Here is a 25,391-nt window from a genome sequence, read left to right as displayed (position 1 = left end):
ACAAAAATGAGGCCGGGCGCGATGGCTCATGCCTGTAATCCCAGCACTTTAGGGGGCCGAGGCAGGCGGAACCCAAGGTCAGGAGTTCGACCAGGCTGGCTAACATGGTGAAACCCCGTTTTTACTGAAAATACAAAAAATTAGCCGGGCGTGGTGGCGGGCGCCTGTAATCCCAGCTACTCAGGAGGCTGAGGCCGGAGAATCGCTTGAACCCGGGAGGCAGAGGTTGCGGTGAGCCGAGATAGATGGTGCCACTGCACTCCAGCCTGGGTGACAGAGCAAGACTCCATGTCAAAAAAAAAAAAAAAAAAAGGAATCTTCCCTGCAGCTGGCAGTTGTGGTGTAGGACCTGCTCACACTGCATGGACACTCCTGCACTGGCAAATATTTACTGCCTCCTGCTTCTTGGTTTGGGGCAGGCCCCCACCTCTGACTCCAGCCTGGGGAATAAACCGGATGAAGAGTGAGGTTAACCGTTAAGCCCAGCTCTGGGCAGGCTGGCAGCAGGCGGGCTGTATCTGCCACTGGCTTCGGTCTTCCTCCCTGACAAGGGGTGGGGCGGGGGGTGGGGGGCAGGCAGGGTGAGGTGGGGGCCCTGGTTCCTCTGAGGACCAGGGTGAGGTACTGACCCAACCAGCTCAAGGAGTATCCCACTTCCCAGGGTTCCCTCAGCAGAAATCTAGGTCTCTGTTGGAGGCCTGCTGGGCCCCTGCAGCCCCAATCCCAGCTCTGGGATCCTCACAATGTTTGAGGCACTGATCTGCAGTCCCCACTTCCTCAAGCAAGGAGCATGTGTCTAGCCTGTGAGGATGGGTACCTGTTGTGCAGGAAGGACTGAGCACCGTCCGAGGGCATATAGTGAGGGATGACAGCCAAGCTCCCGTGTGTGTGTGTGTGTATGTGTGTGTCTGTTAATTACCCTATGAAGATTCAAGGTTCCTTCCTTTGGATTAAGCACTGCCTGCCCAGAGATGGCAGTGGGGAGAGGGTAGGGTGCCAGGCTCTGTCATCCTGTGGGGCTGGGTCCCTGAGACGAGGCAGAGGACAGCAGGATGTCTTAGCTCTTGACCATCCACGGACCTCCAACCCCTGTTGGGCCTGTGCCTGCATCCCCTTCTCTCCTGGCACCTGCCAGCTGGACATAACAACCTCTCCTCCCGCTTCAGTACAGCCAGTATTGTCCTGGGGCCACCTTGGCACCACAGGTTTCCTCCTTGGCAAACCTGCACGACGGCCTTGCCTGCCCTCCCCCAGGGCCAAGGTGCTGTTGCTGAACTGAAGTGGCGACTGAAGTGGGTCAGAGCTTTAAGCAGCAGCCCCAGTGCCCCAGAGACCTCCTAGACCCCCTGCCCAGAGCAGGCAGCAGGTAAGCCCTCCTCCCCTTCCCCTGCAGCCTCAGGGCTGAAGCCAGAGCTGGGAGGGCTCCAGGATCCTGACCATGTCCTCCCAGAGGCTGAGCCAGGCCTGGACACTGTCCCCTCGAATGTGAGAAGACTGGGCGGGGGGAAGGGGGAGGGAGGAGGGGATGGAGGGCTGAGCATCGAGGCATGAAAGGGGCAACCTAGGCAGTGGTGTGGGGGAGTGCCCAGAGCTTAGAGTCCTGTGGAAGGCAGAGAACTGCCCCAACCCCTGCCTCTCATCCTCCACCCTCTGTGTCCCTGGCTGAGAGGTTCCTAGAGGACATTTTTCCAGCAAAAGAGGGAGGGTGGTGGCTGGGCCTAGATCCTTGGATGGGCTTTTCTCTGCCTGCTTGCAGGGCGCCTAGGGTAAATGGGCTCTTGGAGACAATTTCTGGCCTAACCTGACTTGAACAGGAACCCCCAGAGGCAGAGCTATCCCCTCAGGCGTGGGGGCGTGATTCCACCTCGCCAGCCCATGTGTTTGACACAGAAGGCTGCTGGCCCCTCTCCCTGGGGTTACCCTGAGCAGCAGAGCTGTGCTTGTTGAGACCCAGGGGGTGGAGGGATTGTGATATTGTTCTCTCAGCTCCCAGGGATGATGTGGGAGCTCAAGGGCTTACCCTGGATCCTTTTGGGTAGCCCTGCCATCCCTAGGGAGTCAGTGAGGTCAGAGGTTGGGAGCTGGAGAATCAGGTAGGGAGGACACAGCTAGACCTCAGGCTCTAATGGGAACATACTAGGCTCCAAGTGGGACCTGCCAGGAGACAGGAACTGATGACAGCCACACCTTTGGAGCCTCAAGCCCTCTGCCACCCATGCAGTGGCCCAGTTCAAATGACAGGAACACAAGGTCCAGTTGGCTCAGTGGGCTGGTAGAGGGCTGTAGCCAGGGCTCGAACTGGCCTTGCACTGCCTCTGGTCCCTTCTCTACCCACCTGGTGATATTCTTCGAGCCTAGGAGGAAAAAAGGCCAGCTCAGGGTTAATGTAACCTCAGCATGTAGCTGGGTGGCACTGAGCCTCCTGGCAGCCACTGTAAAGAAGGACACAGAATGATTTGGGGGCATTCACTGGGAGGAAGGAAGCAGATGGATACTCTAAGGAGAGAGGATGTCCCCTGCGCTTGCTCTACAGTTACGGGTTGTCAACCTTCTGCAGGGCCAGGAATTGTCATGAGGCTGTAGTAGGCAGCAGAACTTGGCAGGGTGGGTTGAGATCACAGGTATAGGCTCAGGGCCTGGATTCAAATCCCCTGGGCTGCCACTTGTTGGATGTGTAACCACAGACAGAGTAAGGACCTGCCATAGCAAATTACACAACCCACTTCTGTGGCTTAAAGCAACAGAATAGTTCTGGAGGCTAGAAGTCTGAAATCCAAGTATAGGACAAGGCACGCTCCCTCTGAGGACTCCAGGGGAAGATCCTTCCTTGCTTCTTCAGCTTCTGGTGGCTCCTGGCAATCCTTGATCAAGGGGGCCAGTCCCTCCACACCTGTGGGTGGTTCTCGTCAGGTGAAATGAGAGACTTGAGAAAAGAAAGAGACACAGAGACAAAGTATAGAGAAAGAAAAGTGGGCCCAGGGCACTGGTGCTCAGCATACAGAGGACTCGCCTGGCACTGGTCTCTGAGTTCCCTCAGTATTTATTGATCATTATCTTTACCATCTTGGAGAGAGGCATGTGGCAGGACAATAGGGTAATAGTGGGAAGAGGGTCAGCAGGAGAACATGTGAACAAATGTCTCTGTGTCATAAACAAGGTTAAGAAAAAGGTGCTGTGCTTTGATGTGCTGCTACATAAACATCCGGGTGCATTAAAGAGCAGTATTGCTGCCAGCACAGGCTAGCACAGCTCACCTCCAATCCTAAGGCGGTTTTCTCCTATCTCAGTAAATAGAACATACAATCCGGTTTTACACTGAGACATTCCATTGCCCAGGGACGAGCAGGAGACAGATGCCTTCCTCTATCTCAACTGCAAGGAGGCCTTCTTCTTTTACTAATCCTCCTCAGCACAGACCCTTTATGGGTGTCAGGCTGGGGGACGGTCAGGTCTTTCCCTTCCCACGAGGCCATATTTCAGACTATCACATGGGGAGAAACCTTGGACAATACCTGGCTTTCCTTCTGCAGTGTCTGTGTCCCTGGGTACCTGAGATTAGAGAATGGTGATGACTTTTAACAAGCATACTGCCTTCAGGCACTTGTTTAACAAAGCACATCCTGCATAGCCCTAAATCCATTAAACCTAGAGTAAACACAGCACATGTCTCTGCAAGCACAGGGTTGGCGGTAGGGTTACAGATTAACAGCATCTCAAGGCAAAAGAATTTTTCTTAGTACAGAACAAAATGGAGTCTCTTATGTCTACTTCTTTCTACATAGACACAGTAACAGTCTGATCTCTCTTTCTTTTCCCCACACTTGGGCTTCCTTGGCTGTAGCTGCATCATTCCAGTCTCTGAAACCATCTACCCTGTGTGTCTGTGTGGCCTTCACATGGCCTTCCTTATTTTTGCAATGGGGTCTCACTATGTTGCCCAGGCTGGTCTTGAACTCCTGGGCTCAAGCAGTCCTCCTGCCTCAGCCTCTCAAGTAGCTGGGATTACGGGTGAGTGCCACCATGCCCAGCTCACACAGCCTCTTTGTAAGAAGTCTAGCTACTGGATTTAGTTTTCTTTCTAATCCCGTATGATCTTAACTAATTATTTCTATACAGACTCTATTTCCAAATAAGGTCATGTGAAGAAAAATCAATTTGAATTGTGTTTTTTGGCTGGACACGGTGGCTCACGCTTGTAATCCCAGCTCTTTCGGAAGCCAATGTGGGTGGATCACCCGAGGCCAGGAGTTGGAGACCAACCTGACCAACATAGTGAAGCTCCATCTCTACTAAATAATAATAATAATAATAATAATAATACAAAAATTAGCCGAGTATGATGGCATGCGCCTGTAGTCCCAGCCACTCAGGAGGCTGAGGCAGGAGAATTGCTTGAACCCAGGAGGCGGAGGTTTCAGTGAGCCGAGATAGCACCACCGCACTCCAGCCTGGGTGACAGAGCGAGACTCCATCTCAACACACACACACACACACACACACACACACACACACACACACACACAACACTACTGTGTTTTCCCTCTGTTGTCACAAGACAACAATCATCACAGAAGACTTCTGTGACCAAATGTGTGGATTCTCCCCACACACCCAGCAAGAATCAATTCTGCAGCCGACGCCAGCTGGTGTCTTCCAATTCAACTCAATTCTCATGCTGTCTACCTGGAGATGGCCTCAGAAACCACAGGTTGAGGGCTTGGTCCCACAAGACCACCCCTCATCCCACCAGTCACAAGTCTGGGCTTTGGGAACATCTGACTAATCGGCTTCTAGTTGGGGTTCCTACAGCACCCTCTTTGGGTTCAATTAATTTGCTAGAGTAGCTCACACAACTCAGGGAGACCTGTTTGTCGGTTTATTTCAAAGGATGTTTTATTTTATTTTCTCCTCAGACATACTTTATCATCACTTAAAGTTAGTAGCTCAAAGGAAACTTTAAAAACTACAAATAGGCCGGGCACGGTGGCTCACGCCTGTAATCCCAGCACTTTGGGAGGTCGAGGCAGGTGGATCACTGGAGGTCAGGAGCTGGAGACCAGCCTGGCCAACATGGTGAAAACTGTCTCTACTAAAAATACAAAATTAGCTCGATGTGGTGGCAGAAGCCTATAATCCCAGTTACTCAGGAGGCTGAGGCAGGAGAATCACTTGAACCCCAGAGGCAGAAGTTGCAGTGAACCAAGATCCTGCCTCTGCACTCCAGCCTGGGCCACAGAGAGAGATTCCATCTCACACACACACACACAAAAAGATAAAATAAATAAAGGCTACAGATAAACAGTCAGATGAAGAGATACATAGGGTGAGGACTGGAAGAATCCCAAGTACAGAAGTTTCTGTCCTGGGCCGGGCGCGGTGGCTCAAGCCTGTAATCCCAGCACTTTGGGAGGCCGAGACGGGCGGATCACGAGGTCAGGAGATCGAGACCATCCTGGCTAACACGGTGAAACCCCGTCTCTACTAAAAATACAAAAAACTAGCCGGGCGAGGTGGCGGGCACCTGTAGTCCCAGCTACTCCGGAGGCTGAGGCAGGAGAATGGCGTAAACCCGGGAGGCGGAGCTTGCAGTGAGCTGAGATCTGGCCACTGCGCTCCAGCCCGGGCTACAGAGCAAGACTCCGTCTCAAAAAAAAAAAAAAAAAAAAAAAAAAAAAAAAAGAAGTTTCTGTCCTGGTGGAGTTGGACACGTAGATGAGTTGGGTTTTTTTGTTGTTGCCCAGGCTGGAGTACAGTGGCACTAACTCGGCTCACTGCAACCTCTGCCTCCCATGCTCAAGTGATCCTCCCCTCTCAGCCTCCCAAGTAGCTAGGACCACAGGCATGTGCCACTATGCCCAGCTAATTTTTTTTATTTTTGTAAAGATGGGGTATCTCTATATTGCTCAGGCTGGTCGGGAACCCCTGGGCTCAATCCATCCACCCACCACGCACTCCCAAAGTGCTGGGATTATAGACATGAGCCACTGCACCTGGCCATGGATGAGTTCTTGTTCCCCTTCCTGTCAGCCACCACATGAAGCTCCCCAAACCCTTTCATCTTGGACCTTTAAAAAAAATTAGTTAAAAAATTAAAGACAGAGTCTCACTATGTTGCCCAGGCTGGTCTTGAACTCCTGGTCTCAAGTGATCCACCCACCTCGTCCTCCCATAGGGCTGGGATTACAAGATTAGAGATGCCAGCTGTCAGGTGGCTAGGTGGATTCAGTGTAAAGTCCTAGAAGATGCATTTTAGTAAAAACAGCCACCTGACAGCTGGCATCCATCCATTCAGTGAAGATTGCTGGGCACTGTGGATACTGTGAAGGAGGCAGCAGTAGCAGCTGGCCTGCAGAGTGAGGTGCAGTGCCGGAGGGCTTCAGGAGGAGGTGGCATTGTGATTGGTGTCTGAAGAGTGCCTCAGGCCATGACAATGGAGCCAGTGCAAAGTCCCAAAGATCAGGAAGGAGCAAGAGGAAAGGACGGTTCATATCCAGCTGCTCAATTCCAAAAAAAAAAAAAAAAAAAAAGAGGAAAGGATGGGTGCCAGCAAGGTAGGACAAAGGGGGCCTTTGGCATGCTTTTTTTCCCAGTGGGGAAATGGAATGCTCAGATTTGCCTACTGAGTGCCCAGGCTGCAGTAGGGAAACAGCAGGGGGGCTGGAACCTATGATTGGGAGTCTCCGGGTGAGAGGAGTGGCCCTGTGGGGACTGGGGATCAGGTGAGGCTGGGAGTGGGGTGTAGAGGTGGGAGCAACTGGACAGGACCAGTGAGGATGCAGGGGCAGCCTCCCTGGGCTAGACACTGGCTGCCTGGCAGTTGGAGGTCTGGGGAGGCAGCTGCTTAGCTCAGGCTTGGGCACGTCCACCTGGCGCGTCTGAAACATTAGCCAGCAGGGGTGCAGACTCGTCAGTGAGAGCATTCCTGAGCCCAGCATCCAAGAAGTGAGGGAGGTCGGGAAGGTGCTGCTATAAGGCAGAGGGAGGTCCCCAAAAGTCCAGGTGAGAGCATGGCATGCGTGGAAAGTGCTGCGCCATTTTGCCATCAGTGAAGTCATGTGGGGCTGTGGGTGAACAGGTAGGCTTGCACGTACCACCAGGGAGTCATTGAGACAGGAGCAGGTTGGCTCTCCGAGAGATCAGACCATGGAATTGTGTCGGGACTGGGGCATGGACAGTCTCCCCCCACCTCCAACCTCTCCTTGGAGCTTTGAGACACTGCAGATAATTAGCAGGTGATGTGATAAATACTACCTGTGGAGGGTGCCTTGGGCAGGGAGGACAGGGCGCATAGGAGGGTCGGCCTTTGGGCCCCTGCTCTGAGCTGCTCATCAGGAAAGGAGAGAAGCTCCTACAGCCCGGTGTCAGAGCCTGGCGAGACCCTGTGAGGCCTCGAAAGTAGCAGGTGCCTCCTACAGTCTGCGCGTGGCCATCTCAGGGAATCCACCCAGCAACTGTTCTAGTTATCCCTGCTCTTCAGGTAGGAGACTGAGGCCAGGAAGGGAAAGGCTGCTGTGATACCTACACTGTCAGTGGCTGGGGTTGTTTGAACCCAGAGACTCTAGGGCCCATGCCTCTGCCATCCTGCCTCTGGGTTTGATAGTTGGACTTGGTTCACCAAGTGCCAGGCCAGCCCTGTGGCTGAGTGCTCCCAGGCATGCACAAGCTGACAGTTCTGAAGGACCCACACACTTGGCCATGCTCCAGCCTGTGTCCTCACATGAAAGGTGGGTGCTGGAATAATAAATGCTGCAGATGGCACTGGGGGTGTTGGCCAGGCTCTGGGGGCACAGGAGCTCTGTCCATGCCCACAGTTGGCCTGTGCTGACCTCCCTCCATCACAACTGAGTGGCACCAGCCCTTTCATTGAGCTGAAGTCTTCCTTCCATCCCTTCAGTGTGGTCTTTGTGGCTCAGAGAAGCTGTGGCCAGGTACAGGATCTGGGGTGGCCCCTGCTTCTCTGCTCTGTGGCCTTAGACAGTGGGCAGGATCTGAGGTCAGGCCCACCTGCAGCAGGTGGACTATTGCAACCTGCAGCAGGTATTACAAAGAGGCAAACTGGGGCTTAATGTTGGGAAGAACTTGCCAGCCAAACACAGTCCCACTGTCTTTGGAGGTAGTGAGCTCCCTGCTGGGCAAGATATGTAAGCCAACCTTTCTGGGATGCTGGAAGATCAGAGACCAAACATTTGAGATTCTGTGATCCCAATATTGACTCAAATGCTATGATGCTTGGATTTGAAGTCAGTTTCATTTAGCCAGTTTACCAAGTGTCTCCTTGGTGCAGTACACCAGGGGATATAAAATGTCCTGGATAATATTGGGTTTCGGGCTCCCAGGGGGCCCTGAGATGTTGTTCCAGCAGTTCTGGAGTATGGGCCAGGCACGGCGGGCATCTGGACCCATCCTGCATTACTCACTCATTGTGAGCTTCATGACTGCCGTTCGGGATGTCACGCCCCCATGCACTGCCCCCACCATTCCCCACAACATGGCCCTCACCATGGCCCACTCAGGGCACGAGGCTTTCTGGGTGATTCCTGGTACTCAGTGTGGTCAGTTTTCTGGATCTGACAGTGGGGTGGGGCTGCAATGAGATGCCAGTTGCAGGAACTGCTTTGCAACTTGTGTCATGGGTCACTGTCTTGCCAAGTGGCTTTGGGCAGGTCCCTTCCCCTCTCATGCTACAGGTTCCTATGCCAAGAGCTCCCTTCTTGCCCCACCAGGAGCTTGTTTTCCCAGATACAGAGCTGGGGCAGATCCCAGCCCATTGAAACAGACAGGGCTTTGGAGGCCACAGTGGGCCCATTTCTCAGAGGAGCCGTGTGGCTGGACGCTGAGCCGGGCACTGGACTGGCCCTTTGGCCAAAGCCCCCGAGGCACCGTGGGCTGCTGGTGCCAGCACACAGGGGTGATAAGGAGGTGAAAGTCACTAGAATGGTGGGGCGCCACCCCCTGGGCTGTGTTGGCAGCTGTCCCTGGCTGGAGGCCGGCTTGGCCCTGGAACACTCCTCAAGGAACAAGGACAAAAGAGAGCCAGCTCAGCCAGCCTCCACCTAGCACCCCAATCAGCGCTCCCTTCTTCCCATGACCCCTGCCCTCTGCTCGGCTCCTGAAGCCGGCGAAGGCGCTAATGGGCACCCACCACGGTCTTAATGAGTGAGCCAGGCTTAATAGGTTACTGGGCCCGTGACACATTGACCAGTCTCCCAGGGATCTCAAAGTCCAGATTGACTTGGCTTTGAAGGTCTTAGCTCGGCCACCTCCTTTTCCAGCCTTGACACCTTGGGGATCAGGAAGGGCCTAAGGTGGTCAAGAGGTCCCCTGTAGCCCTCACTTCCTGGGAAAGGTTCCAGTTCCCAGCCTTCAGGGTCAGGTGGTTCCTTCCACCTGGCAGGTCCTCCCCAAATCCAGTCCCAGCTTGGGCTACATTCCCAAGGCCCCTATTCTAGTGTCTGCCCCTCCCCTAGGGCTCTTCACTCTGGGGTGACCATACTGCCTCATGCCCAGCCAGGTCAGGGCTCCTTGAGAGAAGAATCTGGAGGGGCCAGGATTTGATGGGAGAATGAATGATGGAATGAAAGAAGGAATTTAAGTGAGAGCCTTTCTAAGAGTGACAATTCTGGCAGGTTGCAGACCATGTGTGGGCCTCGATCTGAGGGCTGAGAGGCTTGGGCCTGCCAGCCCTGTGGGGGCACCCACCCCATCTCATTGAATGGGGCAGAGCAGGTGAGGGCGTGATGGATGGACAGGCCTCATCCCCCTGCTTCTACTATCTGGGGTCCTCCATCAGCCTATCTGCTCAGAACGCTGAAATTGGGGGTTGAGGAAGGACCTTCCTGGATCATGTGACTCCCTTCAGCCCAGGTGAGGGGGGTCCTTGGAGTAACAGCTCCTAGAGCCCTGCCTGTAGCCCTGCAAGTTGGGGAGAGGGCCTGTTAGGAGAGGTATCCCTTGCCCTGGGGTCGTAGAGGTGATCTAGGCTCCTCAGACCTTGTGGGGTCTCAGATGTTTACATCTCCAACCCCTCCCGGCTTGGGCATCTGGCTGCACCCCAGCTCTGTGGCCTCATCTCCCAGGGAACTTTTGTTCTAATCTGTCTCCTGCTGAAACCCGGCCTCATTCAGCTCAGCGAGGGGGTGAGACTGGTGTGGGCGCACCCTGCAGAAGGATCCCACAGGTGGGCAGAGCCCTGGGTTCTTTATCCGACTGGGTCTGGGCTGGGGGGGCCTCTGTTTCTTGACTGATGAGTGGGTTTGAGTGAGGTATGCGGGTGGGTGAAGGAGGGCTGGGGGGAGTCACCTGACTTAGGCAAAGAAGCCCTTGAGACAGCTGTGGCTTCTTGGAATTAAGAGGGAAGAGTGCAGCATGGAGAAACTGAGGCCCGGGAGGATTTGGCAGCCCTGAGTGGGGGTGGGGGGATCAGCTCTAGAGTAGAGCCAGAGCTGTGATGGGGTTGGGGGACCCTGTGTCCTTGGGCCATGCTTGTCCCACTCCTGGGCTCTGTGTGTGGCTGTGGATTGGGGTGGGACAGGGCCGGTTGTGCAAGGGGTCATTGCCCAACTCCAGGGGGCGCCTGCCACCTCTCAGCTCTCTATAGGGATACATATAGTTCTTTCAACAGGTTTCCAGCAGGTAGAGGTTATTAAATCTTACTGAAGGGGTGTTTTTTCTAATTCTCAACACTGTACCACAAGGGTAGACAGTGTGGGAGACAGATTCCAACTCCAGGTCTGGGTGGTAAGCATCCGGTCCAGGGGTGTAGACAGGCCTGGGGAAGCCCCAGAGATCTGTACGTTCTCATACCCAGGGGTAGTGACTCCATGCTGGGGGCTGGGCTCACCCTCAGGTCTGAGACCTCCTGGGGCCAGCTGACCTCAGTAAATGCCTTTTGTCTAAGCTTCAGTTTCCTGCCTGTGAATGGGGTTGGGGCTGTGCTCTGGTTTCACCCTTGTGGCTCTGGGGTTGTGGTGACAAAGCCATCAAGCTGGATTGGAGGATTAACAGGGAAACCAGAGTGGCTGCCGTGTCCACCTCTTCCTCATACTCCTCTCTCTGCTGCATCCTGGGAAGCTGCTCAGCTCAGCCTAGATTAGGCTCAGTTGTGGGTGTGTCTGAGGCTGGGCCTGACCCTGCTCCTTACCCCGTGGATGCAGCAGAGCCATGAAGAAATTAGTGGTGCTGGGCCTGCTGGCCGTGGACATTGTTGGCCTCTGTCTCTTGCTGCCCTTGGCCTCCAAGGAACCTGACAACCATGTGTACGCCAGGGCTGCCGTGGCTGCGGATGCCAAGCACTGCTCCGAGATTGGGAGGTGAGCAGGGCAGGGCATGGGGTCATGGGCCCTGGAAACCGGGCAAGTGGACCTGGACAATACGTCTGCCCCTGTAAGACTCAGTTTCCCCACATGTAAGCTTTGCTTGGACTCTCTCAGTAGCCTCTGGGAAGGGGACAGTGACCCCAAGAGCAGGGTGTGGGTCTCCTAGAACCCAACAGGGCCCCTTTTCTCAGTTCTAAGAGTCTCTGTCTCTTTGGATAAACTCCTCTGTTTTGTTGTTTGGTTGTTATTTTTACTTATTTCTATTTATTTATTTATTTATTGAGACGGAATCTCGGTCTGTCACCAGGCTGGAGTGCAGTGGTGCAATCTCAGTTAACTGCAACCTCTGCCAACCGAGTTCAAGCAATTCTCATGCCTAAGTCTCCCAAGTAGCTGGGATTACAGGCGTGCGCCACCACGCCCAGCTAATTTTTGTGTTTTTGTGTTTGTTTGTTTGTTTGTTTGTTTGTTTGTTTTTCCCCTGAGGTGGAATCTTGCTCTGTCACCCAGTATGGAGTGCAGTGGTGAAATCTCAGCTCACTGCAACCCCCACCTTCCAGGTTCAACTGATTCTCCTGCCTCAGCCTCCCAAGTAGCTGGGACTACAGGCATGTGCCACCATGCCTGGCTAATTTTTGTATTTTTAGTAGAGACAGGGTTTCACTATGTTGGCCAGTCTGGTCTTGAACCTCTGACCTCATGATTCGCCCCCCTCTACCTCCCAAAGTGCTGGGATAACAGGCACGAGCCACTGCGCCTGGCCTAATTTTTGTGTTTTTAGTAGAGACGGAGTTTCACCATGTTGGCCAGGCTGGTCTCGAACTCCTGACCTCAGGTAATCCACCTGCTTCGGCCTCCCAAAGTGTTGGGATTACAGGTGTGAGCTACCACACCCAGCTTATTTCTTTTTTTAAAGGTGTAGTCTTACTGTATTGCCCAGGCTGGATTGTAGGGGAGCAATCACAGCCCACTGCAGCCTCGAACTCTCGGGTTTAAGTGATCTTCCCGCCTCAGCTTCCTAAAGTACTAGGATTACAGGTGTGAGCCACAGCACCTGGCCTCTACTGTTTAGACTTCTATCTCGTGTTATATACAAAGATCAGTTCCCTCCTAAAGGCTTAAACAGAACAAATGTTGTGTTTTTGATTTTTTGAGACAGGGTCTTGGTCTGTCGCCCAGGCTGGAGTGCAGTGGCATGATCATAGCCCACTGCAGCCTTGAACTCTTGGGCTTAAGCCATCTTTCCACCTCAGCCTCCTGAGTCACTAGGACTACAGGTGTGCATCACACCTGACTAATTAAAAAAGACTGTTTTGGAGAGATGAGGTCTCACTATATTGCCCAGGCTGGTCTTGAACTCCTGGCCTCAAGTGATCCTCCATCTTGGCCTCCCAAAGTGCTGAGATTACAGGTGCAAGCCACCGTCCCCAGCCAGGAAAAAAAAAAAGTTATTAATAAAATATAGCAATTTCCCTTTTTGCCCCACTTATAAAAGTCATATACATTTGTTTGCTTGAAAAAGAGGAAACTGGCTGGGCGAGGTGGCTCATACCTGTAATCCCAGAACTTTGGGAGGCTGAGGAGGGTGGATCACCTGAGGTCAGGAGTTCAAGACCAGCCTGGCCAACATGGTGAAACTCCTTCTCTACTAAAAATACAAAAAATTAGCTGGGCATGGTGGCGTGAGCCTGTAATCCCAGCTACTCAGGAGGTTGAGGCAGGAGAATCACTTGAACCCAGGAGGCAGAGGTTGCAGTGAGCTAAGATCACACCACTGTACTCCAGCCTGGGTGACTGAGTGAAACTCCGTCTCAGAAAAAAAAAGGAAAAAAAAAAAAAAAAAGAAAGAAGAAGAGGAACTGTAATCCCAGCACTTTGAGAGGTTGAGGTGATAGGATTGCTTTAGATCATGAGTTCGAGATCAGCCTGGGCAACATAGGGAGACCTTGTCTCTACAAAAAAGACAAAAAATTGCCAGAACAGTGGTTTTTACCTGTAGTCCCAGCTACTCAGGAGGCTGAAGTGGGAGGATTGCTTGAGCCCAGGAGGTCAAGGCTGCATTGAGCTGGGACTATGCCACTGCACTTCATCCTGGGTGACAAAGTGAGACTCTGTCTCATAAAACAAAGGCCAGATGCAGTGACTCACATCTGTAATGCCAGCACTTTGAGAGGCTAAGGTGCGTGGATCACTTGAGCCCAGGAGTTCTCGACCAGCCTCGGCAACATGGCAAAACCCCATCTCTACAAAAAGCAAAACAAACAGAAAAAATTAGCCGGGCGTGGTGGCATGTGCCCATAGTCCCAGCTACCTGGGAGGCTGAGATGGGAGGGTCAACTGAGCTCAGGATATTGAGGCTACAGTGATCTGAGATCACACCCCTGCACTCCAATCTGAGCAACAAAGAGAAACTATGTCTCAAGAAAAAAAAAAAAAAAAAGAGGCCAGGGCAGGCTGATCATGAGGTCAAGAGATCGAGACCATCCTGGCCAACAAGGTGAAGCCCCGTCTCTACTAAAAAATACAAAAATTAGCTGGGTGTGGTGGCGCGTGCCTGTAGTCCTAGCTACTCGGGAGGCTGAGGCAGGAGAATCACTTGAACCTGGGAGGCGGAGGTTGCAGTGAACCAAGATTGTGCCACTGCACTCCAGCCTGGCAACAGAGTGAGACTCCATCTCAAAAAAAAAAAAAAAAACCAAACTCGAATGGACTTCTCTTCCATCCTCCGTTAGGCAGGTGGGCAGCAGGGTGTGAATGTGGGGCCAGGATGGAAGCCTGCAGGTTCTCACGTCTTTATGTGCCACATGGCAGGGACGCACTGCAGGACGGTGGCTCTGCGGTGGATGCAGCCATTGCAGCCCTGTTGTGTGTGGGGCTCATGAATGCCCACAGCATGGGCATCGGGGGAGGCCTATTTTTCACCATCTACAACAGCACCACGCGTGAGTGCCTTGGGAGAGGCGAGGGAGAAGGGCAGGGGGTGTGGGTTGGGCCAAGGTACAGCTGGGTGGTCCCTGGGCTCAGGGCATGGGTCTGCCTGCCTACCTGCTTCTCCTTCTAGGAAAAGCTGAGGTCATCAACGCCCGCGAGGTGGCCCCCAGGCTGGCCTTTGCCAGCATGTTCAACAGCTCGGAGCAGTCCCAAGACGGTAAGCGGTCCTGCAGGCTTGGGGAGTGGGTGCAGAGCCGGCTGGGCCACCGGGAAGGGGCCTTGCCCACAGGAGCCTGGCCCCATCAGGGTCCGGGGGCAGTTCTAGCACCCCCATCCCTTCCTGGCCCCATAGCATCCTCCCACAGTGAGTGGTCAGGACCATCATCACCAGGGTAAAGGGCTGGGAGCTTCTGTTATTTCTGCTGAGGCCTCCGGGGCCACCCTGTGCAGCACACGGAGAGAATAATTATTATGCTAGCAGCCCTCACGGACCAGGGCTCACTGGGGCCCAGGCTGTGCTCCGTGCTTTTCACCCACAAGCCCCTCACACCCCTCCCTTCTCCTTTGCGATACGGGATGCTGTGTGGATTCCCATTTTACAGGGTGGGGATGCTGAGGCTCAGAGAGGTCATGCAAATCAGCTGAGGTCACACAGCTGGGAGGTGGTGAAGCTAAAATTGACCCCAGGCTGTCTATACCCTGCCTTTTCAACAGGCATCCCATTCACTTATTTGTTCATTTGTGGGGATGGCGCTCTAGAGTGTGAGGTGGAGTCTCTCTTTTCCAGTCTGGTCTTCAGTGGAGAGGAGGCCCCCAAATTCCCCAGGTACCTGAGGGGAAGCCGCTGTCTATCCAGGGACACTGCTCAAAGGAGGCAGAATAGATTGTGGGATAAAAGTTGGAGGATGGGAGCGTCTCAACAGCTCACGCCTATAATCCTAGTACTTAAGGAGGCCAAGTCAGGAGGACTGCATGAGCCCAGGAGTTTGAGACCAGCCTGGGCAACGTAGCAAGACTCCATCTCTACAAAAAATAGAAAAAAAAAAATTAGCCAGGTGTGGTGGTATGTGTCTATGGTCCCAGCTACTCGGGAGGCTGAGGTGGGAGGATCACTTGAGCACAGGAGGTTGAGGCTGCAGTGAGCCATGATTGTACCACCACACTCTAGTTTAGGCAACAAAGTGAGACCCTGTCAAAAAAAAAGAAAAGAAAAGAAAAGAAAAAGACTGGGTGCGTTGGCTCACTCCTGTAATCCCAGCACCTTGGGAGGCTGAGGGGGGTGGATCACGTAGGTCAGGAGTTCAAGACCAGGCTGGCCAATATAGTGAAACACTGTCTCTACTAAAAATACAAAAATTAGCCGGGTGTGGTGGCATATGCCTGTAGTCCCAGGTACTCATGAGGCTAAGGCAGGAGAATCACTTGAGCCTGGGAGGTGGAGGTTGCAGTGAGCCGAGATTGTGCTACTGCACTGCAGCCTGGGCAACAAGCATGAAACACTGTCTCAAAAAAAAAAAAAAAAGTTGGAGGTTGGAGGGGCAGGGCACACTCACCATAGCAAGTCTTATACCTCAGGTGGGGATCCTGGGTGGTGCCCTTTGGAGTCTTCTGCAACATACTCAATCTTTGATTTTTTGTTTTTGTTTTTGTTTTTTTTGGAGACGGCCTCTCGCTCTTGTTGCCCAGGCTGGAGTGCAGTGGCGCAATCTCCTGTCACTGCAACCGCCGCCTCCTGGGTTCAAGCGATTCTCCTGTCTCAGCCTCCCAAGTAGCTGGGATTACAGGTACCCACCACCATGCCCGGCTAATTTTTTGTATTTTTAGTAGAGACGGGGTTTCACTATGTTGCCCAGGCTGGTCTCAAACTCCTGACCTCGTGATCCGCCTGCCTCAGCCTCCCAAAGTGTTGGGATTACATAAACCTTTGCCCCATCTGTAAAACGAGTCAGGGAATGTGCCTGGGATGCTGCCTGTGAGAGATTCTGATGTTCCCTACTCACGGTCGCTAACTGTGGCTCTCTCTCCCCAGGGGGACTGTCGGTGGCGGTGCCTGGAGAGATCCGAGGCTTTGAGCTGGCGCACCAGCGGCATGGGCGGCTGCCCTGGGCTCGCCTCTTCCAGCCCAGCATCCAGCTGGCCCACCAGGGCTTCCCCGTGGGCAAGAGCTTGGCAGCAGCCCTGAAAAACAAGCGGACCGTCATCGAGCAGCAGCCTGTCTTGTGGTATGTCTGTGGGTGCGGCCCCCTGACACAGGCAGTGCAGGCACAGCCCAAGGACCCTGCAGGCCCCTAGCAGCAGTGGAATGGCCCTCTGCCTTCAGGACCCCGCACTGATAATGGGCTGAGGAGATGCAGACCCTTCCCACCACGTGTGGGGACACATTCTGAGGTGGGATCCCAGTGACCACTGTGGCTGGCCGTGTGTCCTGAGTGGCAAGGGACACTAGGAGGCTCCCGGAAGGGACACCGGGAGGACGAGCGCTGAGTGACGGGGCCACCCACCTGTGACAGGTGCTGCCCCTGCTTTGCTCCATTCCCCTGTGTGGGCAGGTGTGGGGGGTGGTCTAGCTGAGTCCATCCCACCTGCTTCCTCACGTGAGCCCCCTCTGCCCCAGTGAGGTGTTCTGCCGGGATGGAAAGGTGCTTCGGGAGGGGGAGAGACTGACCCTGCCGCGGCTGGCTGACACCTACGAGACGCTGGCCATCGAGGGTGCCCAGGCCTTCTACAACGGCAGCCTCACGGCCCAGATTGTGAAGGACATCCAGGCAGCTGGTGAGTGGATAACCTCAGGGGTGAGGAACCCTGCAGTAGAAACCCTGAGCCGTGGCCCAGAGCCTTGAGGTCCACCAGTCCTGCCTGAGCCTGCAGCAAGTTCCTGGTGGAGGAGGGTCAGTGACTGGCCATGTGGGTCCACAGCTCCTGCTTGTGTCAAAACTGAGAGAGACCATACAGTCCAGGAGAGCAAGTCCCTGGTGGGGTAAATGCAGGTGCAAGCAAGAGCCAGGGGTAGGGAAGCACTAGAATACAACCTGAAGATCCAGGAGGACTTCTTGGAGGAGGTGGTGGCTGGGCTGCAGATAATTTTGTTAGGCAGAGAGAGGAAGGGATTCCTGGCAGAGGAACAGCTGGGCTAAGGCCCAGGGAGACGGGGCTTTGATTCACCAGGAGGGTTATGTGGATGAGGGTCACCTTGAGAGAGGCGTGGGGAAGGGGCTTTGTGGGGCAAGGGTCTGGAGCTTGGCTGTGACTTTCTTCAGGTAATTTTTGTCACTGTTTCATGGAGGAGGGTGATTAGCATGTCGACCTTTACCACTGAGGCTGGAAATTAGCATGCCAATACCCTGTCTGTCTGGAGCTGACTCCTGGAGAATTAAGAACCTCCCTCCCTCCCTCTATCCATTCATCATGGGAAGAGGCTGAGTGGCAGGGACACCAGCAGGAATTCTCCATTTCGAAAAGGCCCTCTGAGCTGGGCGCGGTGGCTCACGCCTGTAATCCCAGCACTTTGGGAGGCCGAGGCAGGTGGATCACCTGAGGTCAGGTGTTCAAAACCAGCCCAGCCAACATGGTGAAATCCTGTCTCTACTAAAAATCTCTCTTGAGCCAAGATCAAGCCACTGCAGTCCAGCCTGGGCGACAGAACGAGACACCATCTCAAAAAAATAAAAAGAAATATAGAAAAGGCCCTCTGAGGCCAAGCTTGGTGTCTCACACCTGTAATCCCAACACTTTGGGAGGCTGAGGTAGAAGTTGAGGCCAGGAGTCCAAGACAAGCCTGGGCAACATAGTGAGACTACAAAAAACATATTGAGACTCTACATAAATATAGTGGGGATGGGGCTGGGGAACCAGAAAACAAAAAATTCAAAGCATACTGAAAAGAAATATAGCAAGACCCTACAAAAAAATTAAAATTTGCTGGGCGTGGTGGTGCCACCTTTAGCCTCAGCTACTGGGGGAGGATCTGCTGGAGGATCACTTGAACCCAGGAGTTCAAGGCTGTGATTAAGCCACTGCACTCCAGCCTGGGTGACAGAGCAAGATCTTATCTCTAAAAAAGAAAAAAGAAAACACTGTTTGGCCACAGAAGGCAGACAGGAAGCCAGTAAGCGAAGCAGGCAGAGGGCAGGTGGCCCCAGCCCAGCTGTGGGGTGGTGAGCAGTGTCAGGGAGACAGGAGTTCAAGAGCGAGTGAGGTTCCCAAGGGGGCGAGGTTGCCTGTGGCCCCCTCCCAGGGCACAGTCCCACCCCTCCAGTAGTGCACTCTGTCCTCCCTGGTAGGTTCAGGCTTTTCCCCACCACTATGGTGCAGCCATGCCTGTCCCCAACACCACTGGTGCAGCTCCATCCTCCACACAAGGGTGCAGCCCCTTCCCAGCGCCCATTTGAGCTGCTGTCGCGTTGCAGGGGGCATTGTGACAGCCGAGGACCTGAACAACTACCGTGCTGAGCTGATTGAGCACCCGCTGAACATCAGCCTGGGAGATGCGGTGCTGTACATGCCCAGCGTGCCGCTCAGCGGGCCCGTGCTGGCCCTCATCCTCAACATCCTTAAAGGTGAGTGGTCGCACCACAGCCCTGTGGTAGGACCCATGACACGCCCCACCCCTGCTGCAGCTCTGCTGGCCCCCATGCCACGTCTTTGCATCACTGAGCTCCCAGGGAGTGCTCCTGTGTCACAGCTCACCATGTCCTGAAGGAGGCAGTGCAGAGCCACAGGGCTGAAGTGGGCAATGCTCAAGGGTTGGAGGAGGAACAGGAGTCATCAGGACGGAGAGAGGTACAGGAGCTCAGGGCTGCAGGGCTTGGTCCAGAGGGCATCCCTGGTCCAGTGGGTGGCCCTGCCACTTGGTCATTGCATTACCAGAGCTGATGCGTGACGTGAGATCCAGGTTGGGGAGCCTTCACCTTACTTCACTCTCACCACAGCCTTCTGAAGCAGCTGCTGCTATTGGTTATTAAATGCTCCTTGAGGTGGGCAAAGTGGCTGAGGAAGGTGTTCACCCTCTGAGTCCCTCAGATCCTCTGGGGCTCAGCAACGTGCACCTGGCTCTGATCAACCAGGGTACAACTTCTCCCGGGCGAGCGTGGAGACCCCGGAGCAGAAGGGCCTGACGTACCACCGCATCGTAGAGGCTTTCCGGTTTGCCTATGCCAAGAGGACCCTGCTTGGGGACCCCAAGTTTGTGGATGTGACTGAGGTAAGGGGCAGAGGCTGGCCCACTCTAGGCGTGGGGCCCGCTGTAGAGGCATCAGGTGGGCTCCCCAGGGCGGCTGCAGCCTCACATATGCTTTATGAATCCATTCCTGCCACAAACTTTGATTGCGGGCCTACTGTGTGCTCAGATGGACTGGTCGGTGACCCCGGGTCTTGGCCTCTGCCCCACAGAACTGACAGTGTGGGGAATTAGTGGCCACACTCCTACCTCAAGTGCTTTGCACATGCTGTGGTTCTCGAGCTCAGTGCTGAGATGAGGAAAGCATGGGGGCATTGCAGCCCTCAGGCATGAGGATGAGGAGAAGGACAGGTGAAAGGGAGAGCTCCATGCTGGGTCCCTGTGAGACCCTGTCATATCCCTTCCCGCTGAGGATCCTCACATCCCTCCTTACATACTCGGGTCCTTGGCATTCCCAGGCAGACCTGCAGACCCCTCCACACTGACCAGGGACCTCCCCGGAGGGGCCTCAGCTGCCCGGGTGGTGTCTTCTCTTTCCCCATGAGCATTCTGCACCTCTGACTCCTGCTGTAGCCAGTGACCTGGTGTCTTGTCTCTTTGAGGGGACAGGGCCACTACAGTGTGTCCCTCTGCCCTCCCTTTTAGCTAAGGCCAGCTCTTCCATCCACACGCTGGCTCAGGGCACTGTTCCTACAATGCTCCTCTCTGCCTCTGACCATTTCCTTCTTTATAACGGATTATTCCCGAAAGAAAGGCAGCTCTTGTAGCTCTAGAAACTTCCATCTGCTGCCTCCTTCTGTCCTCTGCTCCCCTTACAGCAAACATGGCTGGGCTATGTCCTCTCTCCCTTCAGGGTGTCCCCTCCCCTGCTCTATCCCCATACCACCAGATTGCCACATCCAGCCTCAGTTTCCCCATCAGGCCCCACTCAACAGCATCTCACACAGCGCACCATACTGTCTTCGAGTTTTCATTTTGCAAATTTTCACACCTACGAAAATGTTAAAAAAATCCAAAACCGTCCAAGTGTCAATGTTCCCTTTCCCTAGAGTCCACAGTGTGGACGTTTCTGCTGGATTTCCTCTCTCTCCGTCTCCACCCACGTCTATTGGGATTCATGTTTTTCTGAGGGATTTGACAGTAGGTTGCTGATGTCACACCTCAGGGTGTGTCTCAAGAGTGAGACTTGAACATACCACAGCAGGATGCTGGGGTGACACAACCTGCTGTCCCTTCTCTTTACCTACAGTAGGCTCCCTTGGCTGTTTTGTTTCTGTTGTGTTTTTGTTTGGACACAGAGTCTCTGTCATCCAGGTTGGAGTGCAGTGGTGTGATCTCGGCTCACTGCAGCCTCAACCTCCAGGGCTCAAGAAATCTTCCTACTTCAGCCCCTCCAAGCAGCTGGGATCACAGGCACATGCCACCAAACCTGGCCAATTTTTGTATTTTTTTTTTTTTTTTTTTTTAGAGACAGGATCTTGCCGTGTTGCCCAGACTGGTCTCAAACTCCTGGGCTCAAACGATCCTCCCACCTCAGCCTCCCAAAGCGCTGGGCTTACAGGTGTGAACCACAGTGCTCGACCTGTTTTGTTGATTTTTAAAGCCCGGGGCAGTGGTCTTGGAAGATGTCCCACATCCTGGATTTGCCTTTCTGTTTCCTTAGGGGCAGATTCAGACAGAGCACCTTGCCCTGCGATTGCTAATCTGTGGGGGTGTTGCTGAAACTCTCCTGAGGCATTTTCTTCAGCCTTCAGGGCCCATCCTCTCTGTCTCCTCCTTCACCTCCTCATCTCCTCCTCGCCACGGCCTTGGGGACCTTGGCCAGGCTCGTGGCATCCAGCAGCCTCTCAATGTCAATACCTCCATGTTCATCCCTCAGCCCGCCCTTGCCGGTGCACCCATGCTTATACATGCGCCCATGCTCTTCAGGTCTGATGAAGCATCCAAAGGCAAGCTCCTGACCGTCGCCAAACCTGCCCCTTCTGCAGGGTTTACCTCCCTAGTTGGCGCCATCCTCAATTCTTCTCTTTCTCCCACCCAGGCCATCATCTCTTGCCTGGTTGATACCCACAGCCTCCCCTTTGGGCTTTATCCTTATCCCCCTCACAACTGCCAGAGGGACCCTGTGAAAACACTCCCCAGCCTGCTCATTCCTCTGCCCAAAGCCTGCGTGGCACAGAGCAAAAGCCAGTCACTAAGGGACCTAGGAGGTCCTGTGGGATGGGCCCCAGCCTGCATCTTCATATTCTTCTCCTCCCTAACCCATTCACTCTCTGCCTATCGCTTACCAGCCTATACCACCTGCCTCAGGGCCTTTGCACTGACCATTTAGGCTGCATTCCAGGCTCTTTTCACATGTTGCCTCCTCTGAGAAGCCCTCCCTGACCACTCTGCCCATACCTCATGCCTCTTGATTCCCCTTACCTGGCTTGTGGCTTCAGCAATTTCCCCGTGTGCATTTGTTTTTCTTGGCATGAGAGCAGGGACCTAAGTATCTGTTCCCTGTTGATTTTCCAGTGCCAGGCATGCAGTGCAAACTCTAGAAATATTTTTTGTGTGAGTGAATGAGTGATTGAATGCGGCAAGGGTCTGGAGGCTGAGGGCCAGACAGACATTCAGAGTTGCTGGAAGGCGACAGAGACAGAGAGTCAGACTGGTCATGCAAGGTGCTGGGCCTGCCCTTGGGCCCTGGGGAGCCATGGAAGGCTGTGGGTGCCAGAGGGTTGTGGTCAGAGCCACAGTCGGGGGCCTTCTGAGACCTGTGCCCCCTCCCCACCCTCCCTCCCCACCTCCTCAGGCCAACTCTTTGGTCTCGGCAGGTGGTCTGCAACATGACCTCTGAGTTCTTCGCTGCCCAGCTCCGGGCCCAGATCTCTGATGATACCACTCACCCGATCTCCTACTACAAACCCGAGTTCTACACACCGGATGACGGAGGCACTTCCCACCTGTCTGTCGTCGCAGAGGACGGCAGTGCTGTGTCCGCCACCAGCACCATCAACCTCTAGTAGGGGCTGCTGGGCCGCCTGGGTGGGACAGGGCCAGGGGCATGTGGTCCAGGGACTGCCCATTTATCCAGTAAGGTGGCTCCATCACCCCTTTTCCTGGTGGAAAACTGAGGCCTGGCCTTGGTAGCTTATCCTGGGCCTCTCAGGGAGTAAGTCTGAGCCTCAGTGGGTGGATAGGGACCAGGCTGGGTCGGGCGAGGTCAGGCGCTGTCTGACCTGGCTGGGCGGTAGCTTTGGCTCCAAGGTCCGCTCCCCAGTCAGCGGGATCCTGTTCAATGATGAAATGGATGACTTCAGCTCTCCCAGCATCACCAATCAGTTTGGGGTGCCCCCCTCACCCGCCAATTTCATCCAGCCAGGTATGGGGTGGAGGTCCGGGGGTGGGGGGCTGAGGTGGAGAAGGGGGGGTGTCCTGGGCAGGCAGCTGACCGGTATCCCCGCCTTCTCCCATCGGCCGCAGGGAAGCAGCCGCTCTCGTCCATGTGTCCAACGATCATGGTGGGCCAGGACGGCCAGGTCCGGATGGTGGTGGGAGCTTCTGGGGGCACGCAGATCACCACGGCCACTGCACTGGTATGTGTCACCCCTTTTCTCCCTGGCTTTGCCCACCCTGCACAGCCCCCAGGCCATGCTGATCACACTCCCATGCCCCAGGCAATCATCTACAACCTCTGGTTCGGCTATGACGTGAAGCGGGCCGTGGAGGAGCCCCGGCTGCACGACCAGCTTCTACCCAACGTCACAACAGTGGAGAGAAACATTGACCAGGTGCGCTGGGGGTTGGAGAAACTGAGTCACGGTGTGGGGTCCCAGGGCATCCTGGACTGGAGGCCTGGATCATCATGGAGTGGACAATGGTTGGTGTCCTCTCTCTGGTGCCTGGGCCATCTGGAGCGCCTGTGCCATGAGGGCCAAGCCCCTGCTCCAATGAGACCAAACAGGCCCCAACCTGCTCTTCCTGATGACCTGGCCTGAAATGGCACCACCTGGGCTGAGGCCTGTGACCACACAGGCATGGTTCAGGTGGCACCTGGAGCCCTGCTCAGGCTTCCCGTCTCCTCCCACCCCCAGGCAGTGACTGCAGCCCTGGAAACCCGGCACCATCACACCCAGATCGCATCCACCTTCATCGCTGTGGTGCAAGCCATTGTCCACACACCTGGTGGCTGGGCAGCTGCCTCAGACTCCAGGAAAGGCGGGGAGCCTGCCGGCTACTGAGTGCTCGGGGCAGACAAAGCTGACCAGCAATCCAGGGACAAGATACTCACAAGGACCGGGAAGGGGACTTTGGGGTCGTGCTTCCCTTGTGAGTGGCAGAGCAGCACAATAAATGAGGCCATTATGCCAGGCTCCAGGCAGCCTCCCTGGCCTGGCTCCCCACTCTCTGGGCCTCACTGTATTGTATGTGAAATGGAGCCATCTGGCTGCGGAGGAACGGAGAGGTGGGATTCAGAGATCTTCACACTGCGGTCGCTGGAACTAGCCTCAGTATCTTCAGCATGGGGAGAGCCAGGCCCATGGCTGGGGGCCCAGGGAAGGTCCATGCCAAAGGCCAGGCCCTTCTTCCCTGGGCTGGGCAGGGACACTACCTAGGACCAGCCACCAGGGGGTGCCACGACCCTGGCGCTTTCTTAGGCAGCGGGTGGCCAGCTGATGCCGGGAACCCGGGTGTCTTCCCAGACCCGCAGGCGTCCAGCTCACCCAGCCGAGGACACGGGAGGTGAAGCTGATGTCCGAGGAGTGGGGATTTGGCAAGAGGCTGGAGCAAAACATCTTGGTCAGAGCCAAGCTCCTGGGGGGTTTCCAAGAGCAAGCCCAGAGTGAAACCCAAGCTTGTGATCCTCTCCAGAGGGAGGCCTGGTTCTCAGGGAACAGCAAATGGGAAGAGGTCCCCAGATCCCAGGGATCAGGGCTTGGACCAGCTGGGGACACAGCCCAGAGGGAGTGGGTCTGGAAGGGAACAGCTAGACACAGCAGCCTTCACCATCGGCAGCCCCTCCCGGCCTCCCTCGGGGTCTGCTCCCTCCTCCGGGCACAGTTCCAACACCTGGGGCAGGGTTCTGGGAAAGGCTGGTGGGAGGCTGTGATCACAGCCCAGCACCTGAGTATCACCAGGGGCACTGGGGCCAGGGCCCAGGTGAAGCCAGGTCGGGGCTCTCCTTTAGAAGCCCCGAAAACCTGGTGATACCAAAGGGCCCACAGACAAACAGGGTTTTGTGCCTGCGGAGTTGAGTACCACCGGGTCTAAGCCCTGGAGGGCTGTGTCCCTGGGGCTCCCCAGGGGTGAGATGGAGGTGGGCTCAACTGGTGTACACGTCACTCCTCAATCCTTATTTTATTTATTTAATTTAAAAAACTATTTAAACAAATAGAGATGGGGTCTCACTATGTTGACCAGGCTGGTCTTAAACTCCTGACTTCAAGCAGTCCTCCCAGCTCGGCCTCCAAAGTGCTAGGATTACAGGGATGAGCCACTGCACCCGGCCTCCATCCTTATTTTGGCCTGAGAGGAAAGGCCGTGGCCCCGTTTGCAGGGGAGAAGACTGAGGCTGGAGGGGCAGGCCTTGCTCTGGGTTGCACAGCAGCAAGAGAAGTGGGAGCTGGCCACAAGGCTTCCTGGACCTGACACGCTGGTGGGGTACACCCTGGTTCTCCAGGTCCCATGGGGCTCAGCCCAGGACTACTTCGGGAGGTGGGGGACTTAAACCCCCTCTTTCCTTCTCATAGTCCCTTCTCCCATCATTTCCTGAGGAAGGACATTCAGGGACCTCCCTGGCTGTGCCTCAGGACTAGAATGACACCCATTCTTTTCCCTGGGCCTTTGCTCAGGCGGTCCCTGCACCCTGGCCTCTGCCTGACCAGGGTGGTGGGCAGAGGAGGGGGGACGTCCCCTCCGCTGCTGTCTCCACTGTCCCTGCTGCCCTGACCTCTGGGCTTCCAGGACTGCAGTGGGTGGGTGGG

General features: G+C 54.9%; 1 protein-coding gene across 8 annotated transcripts; it reads left to right on the top strand.

The window, feature by feature from the left end:
* The first annotated feature begins 944 nt into the window (after nt 1-944).
* On the top strand, nt 945-23,813 carry LOC700936 (glutathione hydrolase 1 proenzyme). 8 transcript variants are annotated; one of them, XM_077950460.1, is made up of 13 exons: nt 945-1,366; nt 11,071-11,309; nt 14,127-14,257; nt 14,377-14,463; nt 16,276-16,468; nt 16,861-17,018; nt 18,653-18,802; nt 19,310-19,446; nt 22,242-22,429; nt 22,662-22,789; nt 22,891-23,003; nt 23,085-23,198; nt 23,502-23,813. In XM_077950460.1, the coding sequence occupies exons 2-13, from the start codon at nt 11,161-11,163 to the stop codon at nt 23,646-23,648; spliced, it is 1,695 nt and encodes a 564-aa protein (XP_077806586.1). In that variant the 5' UTR covers nt 945-1,366; nt 11,071-11,160; the 3' UTR covers nt 23,649-23,813. The 8 variants fall into 8 exon arrangements, with proteins under 8 accessions (XP_077806586.1, XP_077806584.1, XP_028684405.2 ...); XM_028828572.2 differs by having other exon boundaries at nt 957-1,366; nt 11,154-11,309; XM_077950458.1 differs by having other exon boundaries at nt 948-1,366; nt 22,891-23,198.
* Nucleotides 23,814-25,391: the final 1,578 nt, after the last annotated feature.

The sequence above is a fragment of the Macaca mulatta genome, chromosome 10 (assembly GCF_049350105.2).
Source record: "Macaca mulatta isolate MMU2019108-1 chromosome 10, T2T-MMU8v2.0, whole genome shotgun sequence".
NCBI classification, from domain to species: domain Eukaryota; kingdom Metazoa; phylum Chordata; class Mammalia; order Primates; family Cercopithecidae; genus Macaca; species Macaca mulatta.
This window is presented reverse-complemented; position numbering and strand designations above follow the sequence as displayed.

Bases quoted from the DNA above. Each gene is read 5' to 3' on its own strand.
- LOC700936 (XM_077950458.1), top strand. From the start codon at position 11,161: ATGAAGAAATTAGTGGTGCTGGGCCTGCTGGCCGTGGACATTGTTGGC. The intron at 14,258-14,376 runs GTGAGTGCCTTG...TTCTCCTTCTAG, and splicing joins CATCTACAACAGCACCACGC to GAAAAGCTGAGGTCATCAAC. The intron at 18,803-19,309 runs GTGAGTGGTCGC...CTGATCAACCAG, and splicing joins CATCCTCAACATCCTTAAAG to GGTACAACTTCTCCCGGGCG.